The following is a 21931-nucleotide window of genomic DNA, read 5'->3' as shown; positions in this document are numbered from 1 at the left end:
GAGGAAACTGAGGTCTGAAAAAGTAGTGCAGCCAAGCTGACTCCATCCAGGCCTGGCTCTGAGTGGCTTAATGCACTCTTAACCACTGTGTACACTGCCTGCTTATACTGTGGGAGTTGCACTATGTGAGATCAGACAGTTGTTCATTTGGTTTCAAATGTAAACGTCACAGAAATGACAAAACATTAAAAAAATCAATTCAACAGTCTCAGAAGTCTCACCTCAGTAGGTGAGAAGGACTTGACTTTATTTAGTGGTAACAACCACCTCAATTAGAACAACTATTGCTTCAAAAGTCTTTCATGTTTAAGCAATTACACCTCATCTCCCCACAGTGAATAATATCAGCAGACAGCTCTGTGATCTCCAAGTGCAGATGTCATCTGTGAAGTATCACAGTCTACAAATGTAATAGTAAGCCAGATGATGTCACTTTGTGCCTAACCAGAAAGGCCACCTAAAATCAGGTGGGTCCAAGGTGAGTTGCCAACAGTCTAACCATTTACACACAGACAAAATGGCATTGTGTAAAACACATTAATGCTCTGCTGAACTCTAGCATGAGATTACTTCATCTGCTGATGTTGCAATGGGCGGCCAAATTTTCTTTCAATACATTGAGGCTATGATGCCCATCTAAAAGAACCACAAGGTAGCTTCAACAGACAGAAATACAAATAAAATACTGGGTTGTTAGATATTGGTTTGCTTGTTTCTTGATAGTTCTATATGACCTAAATTGCTACTCAGGCAAATAATAACTTTGTAATTTTTAAAAATACTGTTTTATTTACACACACACACACACAAATGAATGCTTCTGCCTGTTGAAATAAATAAAAATAAGTTCTAGTTATAAAAATAAGTTATTTAATTGATATCCTGAATTCTATTATCCCTAAAGTACTAAAATTATCTATGAATTCAAATAATTTTAAAGGAAAATTCCCAAATAAAGTGAACATCTCACACTAATATTACTATAATCCTATGCATTGAAAAATTATCTTGAACCCATTTTTGTTATTGTCTTATATCAAAGACAGAACATGGACTCTATTGCTTATTCCCAAAGGAAAGCTTTGTTCTTGTTATAACTTACAACAAAAGATAAATATGCTCATTTATTTTGGAGGTGGAAGGAAGGTCGTCAAGGTCCTACCTTTGATGTGGTTCTGCAGACCAGTGGGTCACGAAAGTAAGAATTCAGCCCAAAATGATTAGGAGAGCCCTGCAATAACAATTCTGTTCTCTGGGTTTCCCTGACTGGCGTTTGACCTATAGAAGACCAGAACACTTAAGGCCTAAATGGTTTCACATGGAGCTACTTATTAAATCAGAAGTTTTCTTTTCTTTCTTTTTTTTCTCCTGTGTTTAGGTAAATGCTTGCTAAAGCTCCATGAAGGATTTACTGCAAAATAAAAGTGATAGGTAAAGAAAAAGAAGATCCCAGTCTTATAGATGATATTTCTCTAGATAGGATGATAACATTTCAAGGGTGAAATTCTAGAGCCAGCTACCTCACCCTTAGCACTGACATTTGGGGCTGGATAATTCTTTGCTGTTGGGGTTTTCTTGTGCATTGTAAGATATTAAGGAGCATTCCTGCTGTTACCCTCACCTCCAGTTGTGACAACCAAAAACACCTCCAGAGATTGTCACAAGTCCTCTGAGGGGCAAAGTCACACTCTTCCTACCCTCATTCCCTCCCAGTTGAGAACCAAAATCCTTGAGAATTAGTCTATCTTCCAGCAATGAATAAGAGCAATCATTAGAAAAAAATGAAGGGGAAAATTATCCAAAATTTTACTGTGACTTAATTAGTTGATTTTTACAGGAATTATAGCTTACACATATGAAGATGAATTTATAACAATAAATATAGTTAGGAATTTTAAAAAGCAAAACACTTGGTAGCTAAAAAAACAAAACAAAACAAAACTCAAGTCTAAAACTCAAAACCACAAGTTCATGAACCTTAAAATGTCAGATTCTTTCAGTTGAATACTGTGTTTAGACTGATATATATGATTTCTTATGAAGCCCATATTTAGAGGAATGTGTTACACTCATATAAAAATGGCTCAACAAAGCATAAGAGACTGTTAAAAACTGAGAACAAACTGAGGGTTGATGGGGGGTGGGAGGGAGGAGAGGGTGGGTGATGGGTATTGAGGAGGGCACCTTTTGGGATGAGCACTGGGTGTTGTATGGAAACCAATTTGTCAATAAATTTCATATATTAAAAATAAATAAATAAATAAATAAATAAATAAATAAATAAATAAATAAATAAATTTAAAAAATGGCTCAATATCTAAACAGTAGTAGTACACCATCCATTTGTGGTAGTCTTAAACTCTTAATTACAGGTATATTTAAAGTACTTTATATCTTCTTATTGCCACATGATTTTTAACGTATTTTGTATTAGCTCTGTTTCTTCTCATTGCCAACTTTTTGGTGATATTCAAGATAAGTCATTGTCTTCATAGCGTATTTACATTTTAATATTATAAAAGTAATGTTTTATTATGATTATTCTGCTAAATATCTGAAAGGTTATATTTCCATTAACCGAATCAATCAATGTCTTTTACAAAAAGATAAAAGCAATTGAGATAGATTTCCCACTTCTCTGCTTGCTTTGTTCCATAGTACAAGTACCAGCTCTGCTGCATGGGAGTTGATCTGCTCACTTCCAACTCACAGTTCATATACATGCTATTTCTGCAAATATGAACAATGCTTATGTCATTTCTCTCTTTACGATTACCTCTAGCTTTAGTGTTGACACATGTTAGTTTTGTCACCTTGGACAACACAACCTCATGCTGCTCCAGTTTCTTCATTGATGAAATCAATGGGAGGGGGTGATCTTTAAACTCCTTCCCATCTCATAAATTCTGAGGGTATTTGGGGAGAATACATAAAAGTGGATATCAACTGTTCCCTAAAAGCTCTTTAAAATAAAGAATATTATTTAATGGGTTATTATACACTTTTAAATTAAAGAATTAGAAAAAATAGGTGTATGAATTTCCACATACAAATAAAGAGATGTGTAAGTTAAATAAGTTAGTTAAAATGTCTCTAAAAGTACCTTTAGATATTAAATCACAATGTCAAATGCAACAAAACACCTCATGGATGTAACATTTTTCACTATTATAATGCTTGACGATGATGATGATGATGATGATGATGATGATGATGAGGCCAAACTACTCTGATTCCTTCATCTGGGAAATGATAAAAAGTTCCTCTCGACTAAGAAACACAAAATAAAATAAGCACATAAATGCCCCAGCCTCTTCGTGGTATTTATTAGGCTTTCTTGGAATTCTAGAGAAACAGGAGTCCAGAAACTAAAGAGCTCCTGGAGGGAGAAGGCAATGATGGAGCCTCTTTATAGGACTCCATGGTCACAGAGCAGGTAGCACAGTTATACACCATACGTGGGTGACAGTATTATTTAGGGGTCAAACATGGAAGGAGAAAGAAAAGGAGAAAACCTAAGAAAAAATATTAATTTATGTAGAACTGACTAAATGTTCCAGTTTTAAACACTTAAAAAAGAAAGAAGAAAAAGAATGGGAAGAAAATGGAAGAAATAATATTGTTGACATGGACCCTGGTTTCTTTCTTACTCAGGCTAAAGGTATCCAAGGGATGAAGGCAGTCACTGCATGTGATTCATTGCTAGCAAACTAATAGTGATGAGGTAGGTTCACATAGCCAAACTTTACTTCTTCAGTTTATTCTGGAAGTAGTAGTCACTATATTGTCCAGACTGATCTAATGATCTACACATTAAGATGAGTCAACGTAAGAAAAATATCCTCATAAAAAGACTGGAACTCTTGGGGCACCTGGGTGGCTCCGTTGGTTAAGTGTCTGCCTCTTGATTTTGGCACAGGTCATGATCTCACAGTTGTGAGATCGAGCCCCACTTTGTGCTCTGCACTGTCAGTGCAGACCCTGCTTGGGATTCATTCTCTCTCTCTCTGTCTCTCTCAAAATAAACGTTAAAAAAAAAAAAGACTGGAACTGCTAAACTAACCTCCTTCTGTAACACCAGTGGCATTCAAGTGAGGGTCAAAAGTCAATGGGCCCACCATTGTGAACCAGCAGACACTTGAGCCCCACCTGCTGATACCAGACAGCAGAGAACTTTCATGGAACACATTCTTAGTGTGGGCTTTCTCCTTAAGGACATAGACTGTGGGAAGTCTCTCAGAAACCTACACCATTACTTAGCTATAAGATATTAGACACTACTTCTACACTCATACTGAAAATGGAAAAGTCACAAACAATGAATGCTCAATATTATGTGCATTTCACTCTTAATCATGATGGCTACAGTTATTAAAGTCAGGAAATCAAGTCAAGTTTAATCATTTGACTTTTCTAATCTTTGGAAACTAGAAGGTAGGATATCTCTCTTTGTTCACTCTTGATCATGTAAAATATGTTTTTTTCAATATATTATTTCATATATATTGTTATTTATAATTTTTAAAGGTCAGCAAATTTGTTATTTGTGAAATGACAAAGTAGTCTGCTAATATAAGAATAAAATATAATTAGCAAAATGTTTTAATTATCCAGGTGATGAACAGTAAGAATTCCTGTTACTTTATTTCTAAATTAATAAACAATGAGAGCTAGAAATATTACCATTAGCTTTACAAATAGCCTTGTTTTAATGTTCTGGTTTATAGAATAATCTTAAACTTAAGAGATTATAAAATCTCTTATACTGATAAACAATATATCGAAAAAGAAATTCTAATGTCTTTATTCATGAAATACTTTAAAGTAATTTAAAAATTTCTCAATATTTTCCATAGTTTAATTTATATAGTTAATAGCTTTATGACATCAGTCTTATTAACTGATATAACTTTCAAAAACACTTAGCAACAAATGCTGAAAGATTTTTTTGTACATGACAACTTCCTCAAAGAAATTTAATAGTGCTAGACAATAAACCCAGCCTTTATTTCCTAAATAGAAAATATATAAGTCTGTATTTCCAGAAGAAAAGTGTCACTATAGCCACGTTCACATTTGTGGCAAACTGAACACTGTATTTATGTACATATATAGAGATATGTAAAGGGAACAGAGAACTTCAAATTTGGAGAAACAACATGAGAGGAAAAAGGTTTTCAGATAGATGTCTTGTTTTTTGCAATTTATTCATAAAGCAACTACCCCTTTAATTCAAAAAAGAATAGTACATTTTTTATTTTAAAAAGTTGAGTGCTTACGAATAAAAGCACGTAATGAATATCTGTGGATATTGTCATATAAAACATGGTAGTTATTCCCACAGCATACAATACATACCATACATTTTCATGCCTTTATGGAATTTCAACTACTGTTCATTACTAATTTGTACTAAATATTACTAAAGTGCCTCTATTTTATAAAATAAGCATACCTAAAGCATGAGCATATCAACTATCTTGCCTTAATTGAAAGAGTGACTACATGGCTGACTGAGGGAAACAGGGGCCAAGTCTTTGATTACTGGCTTCATTCTCTACATCAATGATTTCCAACTGTTAATTCGATGCCAAACACAGGTGATCCCAACTATCTTTAGAGGCATTGTGATCTTTCCATAACAAAGCAAAATAAGTACACTTAAAAAGAAAACTACAAAGTATTTGGAATAGAGAAAAGATATATAACCCCATCAAAAATATAATGGAAAAAGTGTCAAACTCAGGAGGGAGGGCTGCTGTAATGAGCTATGCTACAGATCTTCAGTCAGTTACTAGTTTATTTGGTTCCACACCTTAGTGCTTCAATAAAGCATAATAGAACCCTAACTGACCCAAACACTTCAGAATTTTGTTAATGGATGAGTTAATTATTTATTCTCTTTGACTTCAATATTTATAAGAAATCTTTTGTGTAAGATTATCTTGCTACCTTGGGAGAAATATTAAACCCAACTGAAAGTTTCTTGATGTTGAGAAGCAAATTATTTTATAGGTGGGGCCAGCAAATGTTTTCTTACAGGGCTAGACAGCAAATATTTTAGGATTTGCAGGCCACCAGACTACTGTGAAAGCAGCCACAGATTAATATACAAACAAATGGACATGGCTATGCTCCAATAAAACTTTTTTTTAATATATAAAAATAGGCTGGTGGGTTGGATTTGACCCATGAACCATTATTTGCCAAATTCTGGTCTAGAATATCTTTATATTGAAAAATTCTTCATTCATACTTTTTAAAGTTAGAAATTCCCATAGAATACTATTCCTGTAGTCAAAAGGTGCCTTGGTCATTATTTTTCATTAGAGAAAAAGCACATACCCCAAAAAGGGTGCATCAGTCTGGGCTCTACTAGTTGGGCATTTGGGATATATACCTTAGGACTAGATTGAAGTTTACCACTGCATTAAAAAAAGAGTATTGTGTACCTGGGTGGCTCAGTCACTTTAGTGTCCAACTTAGGCTCAGGTCATGGTCTCATGGTTCCTGGCTTCAGGCCCCATATCAGTCTTTGAACTGACAGCACTGAGCTTGCTTTGGATTCTGTCTCCTTTTCTCTCTGCCCCTCCCCACCTGGCACACTCTTTCTCAACAAAATAAGTAAATATTTTAAAAAAAAGTATTTTATTTGATCACTGTGATAACAGGGCAAAAGAGGACTGAGGTATAAATGCTAAACCTACTTAAGAAAACAAACAAAGTACTATAGCAATTATAGGCATACAGACTAAGATTATTAATTAGAAATGAATTTTATCTATTTATTAAAGTATGTCAGGGTTAATCTTTACTTCAGAATAGTTAGCCTTTGGTTACCCTTATGCATGAAATAAGTAAAATAATATTTATTTAAAACTTTTAGATAAATTCCTATTGTTCTCTAATTCAGACTGCCTAGCTTTCAACTCAGTAAAGTTTTAATAAAACATGAGATATTCATTCATTTATTCATTCATGCATTTAAAAATATGTATTGAATTTTTATTAGCACAGAGGTATTGTTTTATAAGCTGAAGATTCAAAAATAAAACACAGGAAGAAGACTTCCTTAATGGTAGATTCCAAAGAATCTCCTTGGAAAAGGTTAATAAATTAATAAAAATAATAATTGTGAGAAAATGATAATAGTATTGTAGGACCAAGTTAATATGAAAATTAATTTTCAAATTCAAAAAATGCTTTAAGTATTAACTATTAGAAATCTTAACAAATAAGTATTATATCATTTTTACATATACCCCTATAATTCTTCATTATTTGATATTAAATGAAATAAAAAATGAAATATTGATTTTCAGGTATATAATAAAACAGAATGTGTATATTACAAGATCAAGTTTTTAACAAAAGCCCTAGATGTAGAATATTACATATAGAATAACCCTTTCTGTATGTTTAAGGATAAAGACACTTGAAATGTTTCTGAAGGAGCTTTAGTGGGCCTGAGGACAGAGCTGGGAGTCAGTGAGAGGGAATGAAAGGGAAGAAAGAAGTTATTAATTTTAAAGTAAAATTTTTTAGGGCGCCTGGGTAGCTCAGTCAGTTGGGCAGCAGATTTGATTTCAGCTCAGGTCAGGAGTTTGAGCCCCACATTTGGCTCGACTATGCTCACAGTGTGGAGCCTGCTTCAGATCCTCTGTCTCCCTCTCTTTGCCCCTTCCCCACTCACTCACACATACTTTCTCTCTCTCAAAAATAAATAAATGTTAAAAAAAGTAAATAAAATAAAAAAATTTTAAAGTGTTTAACACTGACAAAGACAAAAATTAGTTCTCATTATAAGATATGCAAATAGAGGATTTTTTTGAGGGAAAGTTATATTTTAATGTATCTTTTCATTCTGCAACTAAGAATGCTTTTCCCTATCCTAACCTATCCAAAACAATTGACTTTTACTTATTTATTTTGTTTTTCAGGTGGAAAAGTTGAGGGGTGGAAAGCACAAGAACCCAAACAATGGGTATCAACATAGTTAGGATGAAAGAGGGAGGGACTATCATTTACTGAACAGATGCCTTGAGCATCCCGCACACCAAATGCTGTGAGCAAGGATAGCTACGATCTTCCTTTTCCTTTTCCCTCTACTAAGAATATCCACAACCACAAAATTAATTAAAGAAACTTTTCTGGCTGCTTTTTGTTTTCTTTTGGAGCAACAGACATGACAGATTGGGTTCTTATGCTCTAATGGCCCATCATGGGAATTTTTAACTTATGCAATTATAAAATAAAAATATACTGATGCTAAAGATACCTTTATAAATCTATCACTTTACTCTTTCCTCATGACTTATAGGTTAATTATGTAGCTATACAGTCACATAAAATTTCACTGAAAAAGTTATAAGCATTATTAGTTGGTGGACTTGAATGAAACAAATTAGGACTGGACTTCTCAATGATTCTCAAGCTAAAAGGCTAAAGGATAGTGAAATTTCATAAAACTTCTTAGAATTGTATTGTACAGGTAATTATCATTTTGTGAAGACTATACAAGTTTTATAAAGATTTCTCATGCTTCAACAAATCAGAAATAATGATAAGAGTACACATTTTCTTATTTAAAACCTTACATTTGCAACGGAAAAGCCAGCATGTTGCTAACAGTTTCAACAGAAACTTATGAGAAGCAAACAAGGCAATACAAACAAATACGGTTTTCTGAAAAAAAGTGATAATGATTCTAAATACAAGAACTGATTTCAAATTTATTTTAACATATACTCTAGAAGCATGGTAATTTCTGGATGAAGAAAGAATATCTTTTATTTATTAAAAGATATTAAAGAATATCTTGTATTTATTTATTCTTTTACTTATTTATTGAAGAAAGAATATTGACATCTAACTGACTCAAAGTAAAAAAATATATGGATTCTACAAGTTGAGTCTACACAAGTAAGAGTGACTTCCAGAAACAACCATTAGTTTACTACTTATTCCTTTCCATTCATTTTGAAACTTCCTAATATTTAGGTTAAAAATGTGCTTGTGGGGTGCCTGGGTGGCTCAGTCGGTTGAGCGGCCAGCTTCAGCTCAGGTCGTGATCTCACAGCTCGTGAGTTTGAGCCCTATGTCAGGCTCTGTCCTGACAGCTCGGAGCCTGGATCCTGCTTCAGATCTGTGTCTCCCTCTCTCTCTGCCCCTAACCCACTCGCATTCTGTCTCTGTCTCTCTCAAACGTAAATAAACATTGGGGCGCCTGGGTGGCTCAGTCGGTTAAGTGGCCGACTTCGGCTCAGGTCATGATCTCACGGTCCGTGAGTTCGAGCCCCGCGTCAGGCTCTGTGCTGACAGCTCAGAACCTGGAGCCTGTTTCAGATTCTGTGTCTCCCTCTCTCTGACCCTCCCCCGTTCATGCTCTCTCTCTGTCTCAAAAATAAATAAACGTTAAAAAAAAATTAAAAAAACAAACGTAAATAAACATTAAAAAAAGAAAAAAAGAAAGAAAATGTGCTTGAGAAGACCTACCAATGAAAATGGTAAAATTAGAACAGTGTTCAGTTTTCATGTTGAATAAAAAACCTAGCAAACTTACTAAATAATTAAGTCTGGATTTGTATTTTTTCATTTACCACTTCTGACATTCAAAATATAGTTGATCCTTGAACAATGCAGACAGGTAAGGAATGGTAACCCTCCATGCAGTAGAAAATATGCATATAACTTTTGACTCCCCCTAAACTTAACTACCAATAGCCTACTGTTGACCAGAAGCCTTACCAATAACATAAACATTTGATTGACACATATTTTGTATGTTATACGTATTATATACTGTATTCTTACAATAAACTTAGCTAGATAGAAGAAAATATTATTAATAAAGTCATAAGAGAAAACACATTGTCAGTACTGTACTGTAAAAAATCTGTATAAGCAGACCTGCACAGTTCAAAACCTTGTTGTGCAAGGGTCAATTGTAGTTAAAAGCAGATGTGAAGTTTTCCCCAGTCTGCACAGTACATATACAGAATGTAACATACAACTTTTTTAGTTGTTGTAAAAGTCTGAAATTCTCTTGTCCATTAACATATTTACTGACCTCTTCTAGGACTCTCGTGATTGAAGAGAATGCCATTCACCGCAAAGAGATTATATGCCTCACGGAAGTTCACCACAATCCAATAGGCATAGAGTTTTGCTGCCCCTGTTGAACAATTTTTTAAAAGGAAATAAAAGACAGTAATTATTATAAATGATGGTGTCTCCTTATAAAAGACAGTGATTTTCACTCATCTTAAATAAGTAACAACTTGCAAAAACTATAATTTATATTACATTAAGATAGAAAAAAATTTGAATGAAAGCCAAAGACAAAATAAAGGTTCCTTTGCCAGTTAATCATGTGCACAAGAAAATATTTAAGAATATTTTACTTTTGTAATAGCCACAGTTCTGTCTTCCACAATCTAACTGATTCAACTATAGTATGCAATATATCAAGTTGACCTAAGATCTTATTCCCATTTTCTTAGTTTTAAGGAATTAGAAAGTAAAAAAAAAAAAAAAAGGAATCTTAATATTCTAGATGCTTAGAAGTTTTATCACTAAAGTCTTCCATGAATACTCTTTTTTAAAAAATATATAAGATATAACAGACCTGGTTTTTTTGTTCGTTTGTTTTTAAATATCTGAACCCAGGGAAACTTCTGTTGGGAAAATAAAAAACATGAAATGAAATCTATCACTTCAGCAAATCTTACAACAGTTTAGTAAAAAAAAAAGTCATGTGGGCCTAATTTTCCTTTCAAAGTGATCTGTATGGAAGACTGAATGAACATGGATTGGTGAAGTGAAGTGGTAATTTCACCCTGGAGGCAATGGTAGCAAATACTTGTAGTTAGCAGTGTATAAAGGTATGCTTCTCAATGTCTGCTCACTTAGTCCAATCTGAGTGTTAATCTCACACTCAAATGACTTCAGATGAGAGAAAGGAACAGAATTAAAGCAGAACCACACGCACGACCATGCCAAAAGAACATGGCACATGTACAAGTTTATACCCATGTGTTCTCACCATACGGTGACCGAGGATAAAAAGGAGTTGTCTCCTTCTGGGGTATTTCTTGCACTTTCCCATAAAGTTCACTAGTTGAGGCTTGATAGAACTTCACAGAGTTGATAAGGCCACAGGTCTTAACTGCATCCAGAAGCCGCAAAGTGCCAACTCCATCAACATCTGCAGTATATTCAGCCAAGTCAAAAGAAATCTGGAAATAGCAGGTGAAGACAGTGTTACATTAATGTTTAGCAGCAACATAGATGCTGACGGTGGTAAAACAAACGCATTTTACAATTTCACTTACTTAGAAATGTTATGCTTATAAAAAAATCATATAATTTCACTCAAATATGGAATTAGAGAAAAAGACAGATGAACATAGGGGAAGGGAAGCAAAAATAAGATAAAAACAGACAGGAAGACAAACCATAATAGACTCTTAATACAGAGAAGAACCTGAGGGTTCCTGGTGGGGTGTTGGGTAGAAGAAGGGCATTTGTTGGGATGAGCACTGGGTGTCATATATAAGAGATGAATTACTAAATTCTATTCCTGAAATCAGTATTACACTATATGTTAACTAACTTGGATTTAAAATTAAAAAAAAAGAAAAAGAGGGGTGCCTGGGTGGCTCACTCAGTTGAGTGTCCAACTTTAGTATAGGTCATGATCTCATAGTTCGTGAGTTCGAGCCCTGGGTAGGGCTCTGTGCTGACAGCTCAGAGCCTGGAGCGTGCTTTGAATTCTGTGCCTCCCTCTCTCTCTGCCCCTACCCTGTTTGTGCTCAATCTCTCTCTCTCTCTCTCTCTCTCTCAAAAATAAATACACATTAAAAAATTTAAAAAAAAAGAAATAAATAAAAATAAATAAAAATCATGGAAAAATATTTTCTAATAGCAGAATAAGAGTATGAATGTGATCTATTCTAACATCAAATGACTGAAAAATATCTTAAGAAATATCTATTAATTATCCACGGTAAAGTGAAGAACACTTTAAACACACATATTACTTCCTAATTCTAGGCTGAATTCCCTATGGCAGTGGTTCTCAAAGTGCAAACCCTTGCTCCTCAGAATCACCTGTGGTATTTCTAAAATTCCAGAATGAACCAATCTCTTGGGGGTAGAATCCTAGGAAATCCACATTTATAATGAGTCAATCCCAGTTGACTTTTATGCAGAGAAGTTTGAGAATATGTGTTTTGGACATAGTTGATTTTTTAAAAGATTGTTTTATTTTTTTAATTTTTAACTAAGATACAAGATTTTTAGCATATCACATGCATACATAATCTTTTAATTTTGAGGCACATTAAATACAATAAGTACTAATGTATAGAATTGAATGATTTCCAAAAAGAGGTTTCAAGGAATAATTAAATATTTTGCGCTTCCTTAGGATGGTTCTTAAAAATAAATGTGATATATTATTTTTCTTAAATTATTTCTAAGCACAATAAATATAAATTAACCTAATATTAAAATGTCCCCAAATAGTAATGATGAAAATCTTTGTCACTGGTTTATTTGCAGGCCAATAACAGCTGGGCACAATACAAAGATGCTTCCCTGCTGCCTGGTGAATGACCTCAATCTTCACCTGGAAAAACCCCTCTCTGAGGTGAGTGAGGTTACCGGCCCTCATTGCTGCCAGTCCTGAGTGTCACCTGGGCACAAGCTGCAGTCTTGTGCAGTCTGTCTTTAGGGAACTTGGGCGACTGGTGACCACAGACCTGACTCTAAACGCATGTCATCTAGGCCTGTCAGTAAAATTCACGTGGCAGACGTGAGATAAAACAGGAGAAGAGTAGGGGTGCCTGGGTGGCTCAGTTGGTTAAACACCCAACTACGGTTCAGGTCATAATCTCACACAGTTTGTGACTTCGAGCCCCACATCCAGCCTTGTGCTGACAGCTCAGAGACTGGAGCCTGCTTCAGATTCTGTGTCTCCCTCTCTCTCTGGCCCTCCCCTGCTTGTGCTCTTTCTCTCTCAAGAATAAATAAACCCTTAAAAAAATTTATTTTTATTTTTTTATTAATTTTTTTTACATGTTTATTTATTTTTGAGGGTCAGAGAGACAGAGTACAAGCAGGGGCAGGGCAGAGAGGAGAGGGAGACACAGAATCTGAAGCAGGCTCCAGGCTCTGAGATGTTAGCACAGAGCCCGACATGGGGCTCGAACTCACGAACCGTGAGATCATGACCTGAGCTGGAATCAGACGCTTAACCGATTAAGCCATCCAGGCACCGCCCCCAAATTTTTTTTAAATAGGATAAAAGTATGTTTCCTCCCAAGCTTTCATAGGCAAGAAAGCACAATTTGGGGTTACACTTTTCAAGTAACAGTTTCTTACAATAAAATTTACATACCATAAAATTGACCCTGTTAAAGTTTACGACTCAGTGGTTTTTAGTATTCACAGCATTATGCACTCATCACCGCCATCTAATTCCAGAATGTGTTCATCATCCCCTAAAGAAACACCATACCCATTAGCAATCTCTTGCCCATCTTCCCTTCCCACCCCCACAGCCACTAATCTACTTCCTGCATCTATGCAGTGACCTATTCTGGATGTTTCATACATATGGAATCATAACATGTGGCCTTTTATAACTGGCTTCTTTCACATATCATATTTCCATTTCTCTTGGACATGTACCTAGAAGTAGTGTCATTTGCATACAACATTTAACATTTTGAGGAACTGCCACATTATTTTCTAAAGTGGCTGCACCATTTCACATTCTTACCAGCACTAAATAAGGGTTCCAATTGTTCCACAGTCTACTTAACACTTATTATAGTCTGTCTTATTGATTGTAGACATCCTAGAGAGTGTGAAGTTGTGTATCACTGTGGGTTTTTTTTACTATTAAGGTATAATAGACATAAAATATTATCTTAGTTCCAGGTGTACAATAATAATTTGGTATATGCATATATCATGAAATGGCCACAAGTCTAGTTAACATCCAACACCACACACAGTTACAAAATTTTTGATGATGACTTTTAAGATCTAGTCTCTTAGCAACTTGCAAATGATACAATACAGCATTATTAACTATAGTCATCATACTATACATCACCATGACTTATTTACTTTACAATTGCAAGTCTGTACATTTTGACCACCTTTATCCATTTCATCCACTGTCCACCACCCCACTCCCTTGTCTCTGGCAATGACCAAATTATTCTCTGTATCTATGACTGTATTTTTCTCTTTTACTTTTTTTTAGATTCCATATACACATGAGATCATAAAGTAGTATCATGAGTAGTTATCTCTCTGTCTGGCCTTTTTCACTTATCATAATGCCTTCAAGTTTCTTGCATGTTGTCACAAATAGCAGGATGTCCTTCTTTCCTTCTTAATATAATATTCTATTGTATATATTCACCACATCTGCTTTATCCATTCAGCCATCGATGGACACTTAGGTTGCTTCCATATCTTTGCTACTGTTAATAATGCTGCAATGAACATGAGGATGTAACTACCTTTTCCAATTAGTGTTTTCATTTCCTTAGGAATTGCTGGATCATATGGTAGTTCTATTTTTAATTTTTTAAGGAAACTCCATGCTGTTTTCCACAGTGGCTACACCAATACATTCCTGTATTCCCACTAGTAGTGCACAAGGGTCCCCTTTTCTCCACATCCTCACCAACACTTGCTTTCTCTTGACTTTTTGATAATAGCTATTCTAACAGGTACAATATGATATCTCATTATGGTTTTGATTTGCATTTCCCTGATGATTAATGATATTGAGCACCTTGTCATGAATGTGTTGGCCATCTGTCTTTTTTTAGAAAAATGTCTATTCAGATCTGCACATTTTTAAATCAGATTTTTTTTTTTTTGCTATTGAGTTGTTTGAAGTCTTTATTTTGGATATTGGACCCTTATCAGATATATGATTTGCAAATATTTTCTCCCATTCAGTAGGTTGCCTTTCCAGTCTATTGATGGTTTCTATTGCTGTGCAGAAGCTTTTCAGTTTAATGTACTCCAACTTATTTTATTTTTGCTTTAGTTGCCTTTGCTTTTGGTGTGAAATCCAAAAAATAATCACCAGCACCAATGTCAAGGACCTTACCACCTGTGTTGTTGTTGTTGTTTTTCTAGTTATATACTTTCTGGTCTTACATTCAAGTCTTTAATTTATTTAATTTTGGTGTTTGGTGTCAGATAGTGGTCCAGTTTAATTCTTTTGTATATGGCTGCCTAGTTTTCCCAATGCTATTTATTAGGAAGACTGTCCTTTCCCCATTATACATTCTTGGTTCTTTCATCATAAATTAGTTACCATCTATGTATAGGTTTATTTCAGGGGTCTTGGTTCTGTTCAAATGATCTATGCATCTGTTTTTATGCCAATACCATATTGTTTTGGTTACAATAGCTTTATATGACAGCTCGTAATCAGGAAGTATGGTACCTCTTGAAATCAGGAAGCATCATGGTGCCTCTAGCTTTGTTCTCAAGATTTTGCTTGGGTTATTAGGATTCTTTCGTGGTTCCACACAAATGTCTCACTGTGGTTTTGATTTGCACTTACCTAATGACTAATGATGTTAAGCATCCTTTCATGTGCCTATTGATCATTTGTACATCTTATTTGCAGAGATGTCTATTCAGATCTTTTGCCCATTTTTAAGTTTGGTTATTTATCTTTTTTATTATTGAGTTATAAAAGTTCTTTATATATTCTGGATAAAAATCTCTTACCAGATACATGGATTGTAATTGTCTTTTTACTTTTTTCCCCAGCTTTATTGATAGGTAACTGACATGTAACATTGTGTAAATTTAAGGTATACAAACACTTTCACTTTCTTAATGGTATCCTATGAAACATAAAAGTCCAATTTATCTAATTTTTCTTTTGTGTTTGTGCTTTGGTGTCATATCTTAAAATGCTTTGCTTAACTCAAGAGCATAAAGACTTACTTCTAGTTTTATTCCAAGAGTTTTATAATTTTATTTCTCATGTTTAGATCTTCAATCAGTTTTGGCTAATTTTTATGTATGTGGTGAGCCAGAAGTCCAAAGTAGTTGTTTGCACATCGATGTCAAGTCCCAGCACTGTTTGCTGAAAAGGTTATTCTTTTTCCACTGAATGGTCTTGGAATTGGGTCATTTTGTTCTAAAAAAAAAAAAGCTGTGGCTCCAATTTGAGGGTATAGTTCATTGAGTGGATCTCAGAAGATGGGGATGTCAGGGCTCTTGAGCAGACCACTCAACCACTCTTCCTGGCTGTAGTTTTCTTATAGTATAGTGCCACCACTATACATTTATAGGACATTTTACAATTCAAAAATGCTTTTGTTGGAGCTTTATAACAATTCTAGGAGAAATAGAAACCAGTTCTGAGGTTCACAGAGAATGACTTGATAAAAGTCACACTAAAAGTCAGGAACAGCAAATCTGGGTCTCCATTCCTGGAATGGTGCTCAGTGCTCAGCCTTTCTGAGACTCACTCTGTGAGGACACAATGAAAGCCTCAGACTCTGGCAAGACACAGAAATGCACATATGTGCAACTGTGTATGCATGTACATGTGTGCAGGTATACATGCAGAGTGTTGCCATGTTGTCTACAGTTTCTAACGATTCATGAAATGCAGATGAAAAAACCATGAACCAGATGATCTTTAAGATCCTTTCTACATATCAGCCAAGCCAATACTTAAATCTTTTTTTATGTATAAATTAATATCCAATCACATTTGGAATCTGTCTTGATGGGATCAGTCAAGTACGAAGGGCAAGACAATGTTGGATATTTTTTTCTCTTTGGCTATTTTTTTCATTTATATACATATTATATAAACAGCTATATGAAAAGAAAAGCTGACATATGAACACTCAATATTGAGCAGACATCATTCTAAACATCTTGCATATACATGTTTCATCCTAAAACAGGTAAACACTAAAACTGAGGCACAGAAGGCTGAAGGCAAGTGTTGAAGCCACATACTATACTTACAGGAAAGTTATATATATTATATAATTGTATTTTATATTCACAGTGAAGCAGAAGTCCTTGTGTATATATATGCTCCTATTTCTGAAACACAGGATAAGGAGATTCTGCACAACAAAAAGCTTTTCTTGTGCTAGAATATCCAATTAATCATGTCCAAAAGAATTAAAATCAGTTAGGCTTAAGAAAGTAAATATGGCAGGGGAGTGGGAGTTATAGGGCAGGATGGTTCCGTACAGATTTTTTTAGTAAGTCCATCAAGAATTCAGCATATGTTTAATGTTCAAAATGCTGAAGAATATGATTGGCTAATAAAATCTAACTGTCCACAAGGTTTTATGATATAGAGCAACAAATTAACTGGCTTTCTTAAAAAAAAAAAATATCAGACTACTCCTCTGTAGCTTGATAAACCTCTCATGGTTACAAGTACGATTCTGAAATACACCGGAACATCAGGGGTCTGGAAAGTTACAGGCCAAATCTGTTCCTATGCCTGTTTTTGTAATAAAGTTTTATAGAAACACAGCCACATGCATTCATTTATGTGTTTTCTATGATTGCTTTCACACTGTAACAGCAGAGTTGAGTAGCTGAGACACAGAATATATATTCTACAAAAACGAAAATATTTACTAACTGGCTCTTTACAGAAAGAGCTTTCTGCACCCTGAACTAAATCATAGTTATATTTTGGGGCCAAGACTGAATAATTAAAAAAAAATTATCATTACTTCTTCCATATTTCCTCAATATTACAGGATGAATATGGAGTATGCTTCCAATCACGAACAGAGCTGCATTTTCAGAGGCATGGAGACTCTGTTAACAGTAGGAACTTATTTTATCTAATAAGGAGAACAAAAAAATAAGACTGATAAAAAACCAAAGCCTACAAAATTAGTCCCTACCTTCCCCTTCTAAAATTTTTTTCTTCACTTGGCTTTTGGAGCCCTACCTTCTTCTAATTCTCTTCTACTTCACTGACACAACTTCCTGGGCTCTTGTGCTGTCCCACCATCTCCACTCTGGCCCTGTGGCTCCTTCCCACCCACTGTGAGGTGTCTCACTCGGTCTGGGTTTCACATTAGCATCACTGTGCCTAGGACCCCAAGGGTCCATCTCCAGGCCTGCCTGGACCTGAGCTGTAGGACCCCCCCCCCCCCCATTTCTTCCCATCTGTTTGACAGGCTTCATATCATCTCATGTTGAACTGGCTCAAAACAGAATTCTGGATGTCGCCAAAGTTCTTCCCTTGGCCTCTCCTCTGCAAATGATACCCATTTACCTACTGCTTGAGACAAAACCTAGGTTTCATGGATGCCCTTCTTGTCCTTCAGAATTCACAGAAATAACACCTACCCCACTACCATCTGCAGCATCCTTATGAAAGCTGCATCACCTTCCACCAGGACTATAGCAGCACCTGAGCAGCTACTAGTTCAACCACAGTCCTCCTCCCACCCGGCCCCCAAGTGCTTCTCCATCTCATTGCCTACTCTGCTTTCTCTCACTAACGACCCTACCTCTCTGGACATTCTGCTGTCCCCAGACTAGTGCCAACTCCTGCCTATAACCTTTACACTTGTGTCCCTTCTATGTGCGTGTGTTCTTCCTTCTTTACTATCTCTCTTTTTTCTTCCCTTATCTCTGTTCAGATGTCACCCCTTAGAAAGGGCTTCTTTGCCTTCCTCTGTATCTAAAACACCCAATGCTTTGTCATCTCTATATTTACCCAGGACTCCACGCTGCTTCATTTCTTCTTCATTTTAATATATTATCTGTTACTTGTTTATTTTCTATCACCTTCATCAAAATGTAAGCTCCTTGACGGCGAGGATTTTATCTTTTCTATTGTATCCCTCAGACTGAAACATTGCTTGGCATGGTATTTGTTGAATGAAGACAGCGTGTAAACAAATGAGGAATTTAAATGTCAAATATACAAATAACAAAATAAAAATACAAAAAAACCCCAAAAACTAGTAGAAAAGAAAACAGGCTACCAGAATGATAGAAAGGGTTGGTAATTTCACAGTACTGAAATAGGTAAAATTTCCAAGAGCAAGATGGACAAAATTCTATATAAATTTCAAAGCTTTAGTATAACAATTATTAAGCAAAGGTTTAATGATTAAATACTACACTATATAAAGAGGCAGAATTCAGAGTAAAGGAGAACCATCTTAGACTATAATCAATGAAGTGGGTGTAGGAGAAATGGGTTATTGAAATGTCCAAAGATCTTGTAGTGGGATATCCTCATCTGTAACACACTATTAGGACAGTCTCAGAGAAGAGTAGTAAAGCCTTATAGAACCAGAGAAGTATTTAAAATTAAAAGAAAATAGTTAATTCAAGTACAAATATAAAGAAAATTGCTCTTCTCAACATTCAAAGACATAAACAGATATCCTCAGTTATCCTCATTTGTATATCAGTGGTAAATCATGGCCTTACTTAAAACAAAAAGAAAATTAGAAATGGTCACCTAAAAGTCTATGTGGGATCCAGACATGAACTGAAGGTTTACAGTGAAATTCTACATAGACTGCAGATTGGAATGTAAATTCTAGAACTGTTTTAATTGTATCAGACTATTATACTGCAGGTCTGGGTTCACTGTGCTAGATTTCACATTAAATAAAGCAAATAATAATGATAATTCTACCATCTTTAAAGCCTTATTCCTCTTCAAGGTTATCATAAATTCATGTCCATTCTATAACCACACGAAAAATGAGCAGAGCTGGAAGTGGGCATTCTAACCAAGTAGGATGAGAAAATTGTGTTGATGATGACATTTAAAATGTTATTTATATTAGCTTATTATAAGAGAACATGAACTATGTCCAATTAGTAGATTGGTTTCCAAAATGGCGGTGACTGCAGTGCTGCCATTTTTACCTATTAAAAATGATCACCAAAATTGAATACATGAGGTCAGAAATGTTTTTAACCTGAAACACAAAGGAAACTTTATAGAGGAATTTAAAGATACACAAAGTTATTTGTAGTAGGTGTAGCGTGAGACCACTCGGCTATCTGTATACCCTTATAATGTATGTTGTTTGCAGCCTCCAAGTCCAACATGACTTGGCCTCTCCAACCTCACTCCCTATCTGCTTCCATGCCAGCCCCACTAGTCCCTCAATGCTCCCAGTAAGCCCTACCTCAGGGCCTGGGTGTTCACTCTTCCCTCCACTCAGAACATTTTGCCCCTGGATATTTGCTTGGCTGGCTCCCTTCACTTCTTTCCCTCACAAAGCCTTCCCTGACCTTGCCATTTAGAGCAAACAGTTCTTTCCAACCCATCCTCTCACTGCAGACATCTCTCCAGAGTACCCAACACATTTGACTCTAAGTGCCTTCATTTGTTTAGCCAGCCTGTAAGCTCTCTGAGGACAGCAGGTTATTGGTGTTTTTCCCCCAGGCTTCCTACCACTTAGAAGAGTTCCTGTCACACAGAAGGTGCTCCAGAAACATTATTTGAATGAATACAGTGCCACTAAATCTGAAGTTTAGGCATGTAATTTCTCAATGACCTTATTTTACAATTAATAATGGAGTGAACTTTACATATGAAGTATATGAAATTTTAAAAATCTCAATGAATGAGCCAAAGTTTCCTGAATAAAAATGTTGCCTCAGAGAAAAGACTGGTGTGGCAAAAGAACTATATATTGAAAAAGATAACCAGAGACCAAAACACTTCCTCTAACGTTTGCTTTTAGAGACATAGGAGGCTCAAAATACCAGTAGGCTGGAAATGCCTAAGACCACACAAGCAGCTGCACTGTTTTACTACTCCTCAAGACTTTGAATCTACAAGTGAGAGTTATTAGCCAATGAGAACAACAATAAAACATTACTTTCCATCATGAATCAGCCTTTCTCAGCAGAAATCCAGCAAAGCTGGCATTTATTTAGCAGCTGGGACTAGAAGTAAATCTGTTTTAACAGAGTGAAACAAGTATGGATTCTGAAGAATTGTATGTCAGTGGGCAGGAAGGGCTTCCTTGAGGGGATCTAGAGAGGGTGCACTCCTGTATTAGAAGCACCATCCCCAAGCAGCAGGGCAACATATCCTGATTATAGGAAATACAAAGGTGTAAAGAAACAGACCCCTGTATTCCTCACTTGTCTTATGGGTACAGATCAGAAAAAAATGTTGTGGCTCCTGGGTGACTCAGTCAGTTGAGCATCTGACTATTGATTTTGGCTCAGGTCATGATCCCAGGGCTGTGGGACCGAGCCCTGTGTCAGGATTTGTGCTGGGCATAGAGCCTGGTTGAGAAGATTCTCTCTCTCTTTCTCTCTCTCTCTCTCTCTCTCTCTCACTCTCTCTCACCCTCTTCCCCTCTCCCCCACTTGTACTCTAAGAAAAAGAAAAAAAAGAAGAAAAAGAAAAAGTAACAGGTGTGAAGAGGTTACAAAATGAATGCAATAGGAATTAAGACAGGCATGGCTGAAATGTTTGTAACAAGGTAGGGATATAGACTTAAAGGAGCAGAGATGACAAGGACAAATCAAAAAGGGCTCAGCAAAGAGATGGCCTGCATAAGCAAATATAGATGGGGGGGTATGAAGCCATCTAATGGATGGGCCAGCATGAGCAAAAGGAGGGAAAATGCACTGGCCATGTTTGGGAAACAAGAAGCCTCCAGTTTAGATGGAGAAAGGACAAGAAACAGAAGGAACTAATTTTGTAAACACCAGTAGAAGTCATTCTGGGAAAGGTCTTATATGCCAGCCTGTAGTTTGTTTAGCAGGTACTGAGGAGGAACAATGGTTCTAGAACTGAGGAGCAGCATCATTTCAACAAGGGCTTCTCGCTGTGCACTACAGTCCAAGATGCATCTTTTTTGCCCCCAGCCCAGCCAAGGCCCAGATCAGA

The 21931-nt window shown here is 35.7% G+C and overlaps 1 protein-coding gene across 4 annotated transcripts in view; it reads right to left on the bottom strand.

The window, feature by feature from the left end:
• Window positions 1-21931, bottom strand: part of GMDS (GDP-mannose 4,6-dehydratase) — a 640362-nt gene that overhangs the window by 330483 nt on the left and 287948 nt on the right. For all 4 annotated transcript variants that reach the window (XM_047858179.1, XM_047858177.1, XM_047858176.1 and 1 more), the window contains 2 exons: window positions 11045-11237; window positions 10070-10174 (listed from right to left, as the gene is read on the bottom strand). In XM_047858179.1, coding sequence (XP_047714135.1) covers window positions 10070-10174; window positions 11045-11237 — 298 coding nt within the window. The remainder of the gene's footprint in view (window positions 1-10069; window positions 10175-11044; window positions 11238-21931) is intronic.

Source organism: Prionailurus viverrinus, chromosome B2, assembly GCF_022837055.1.
Source record: "Prionailurus viverrinus isolate Anna chromosome B2, UM_Priviv_1.0, whole genome shotgun sequence".
NCBI lineage: Eukaryota > Metazoa > Chordata > Mammalia > Carnivora > Felidae > Prionailurus > Prionailurus viverrinus.
The sequence above is the reverse complement of the archived record's forward strand: the minus strand, read 5'-3'. Positions and strand labels throughout refer to the sequence as shown.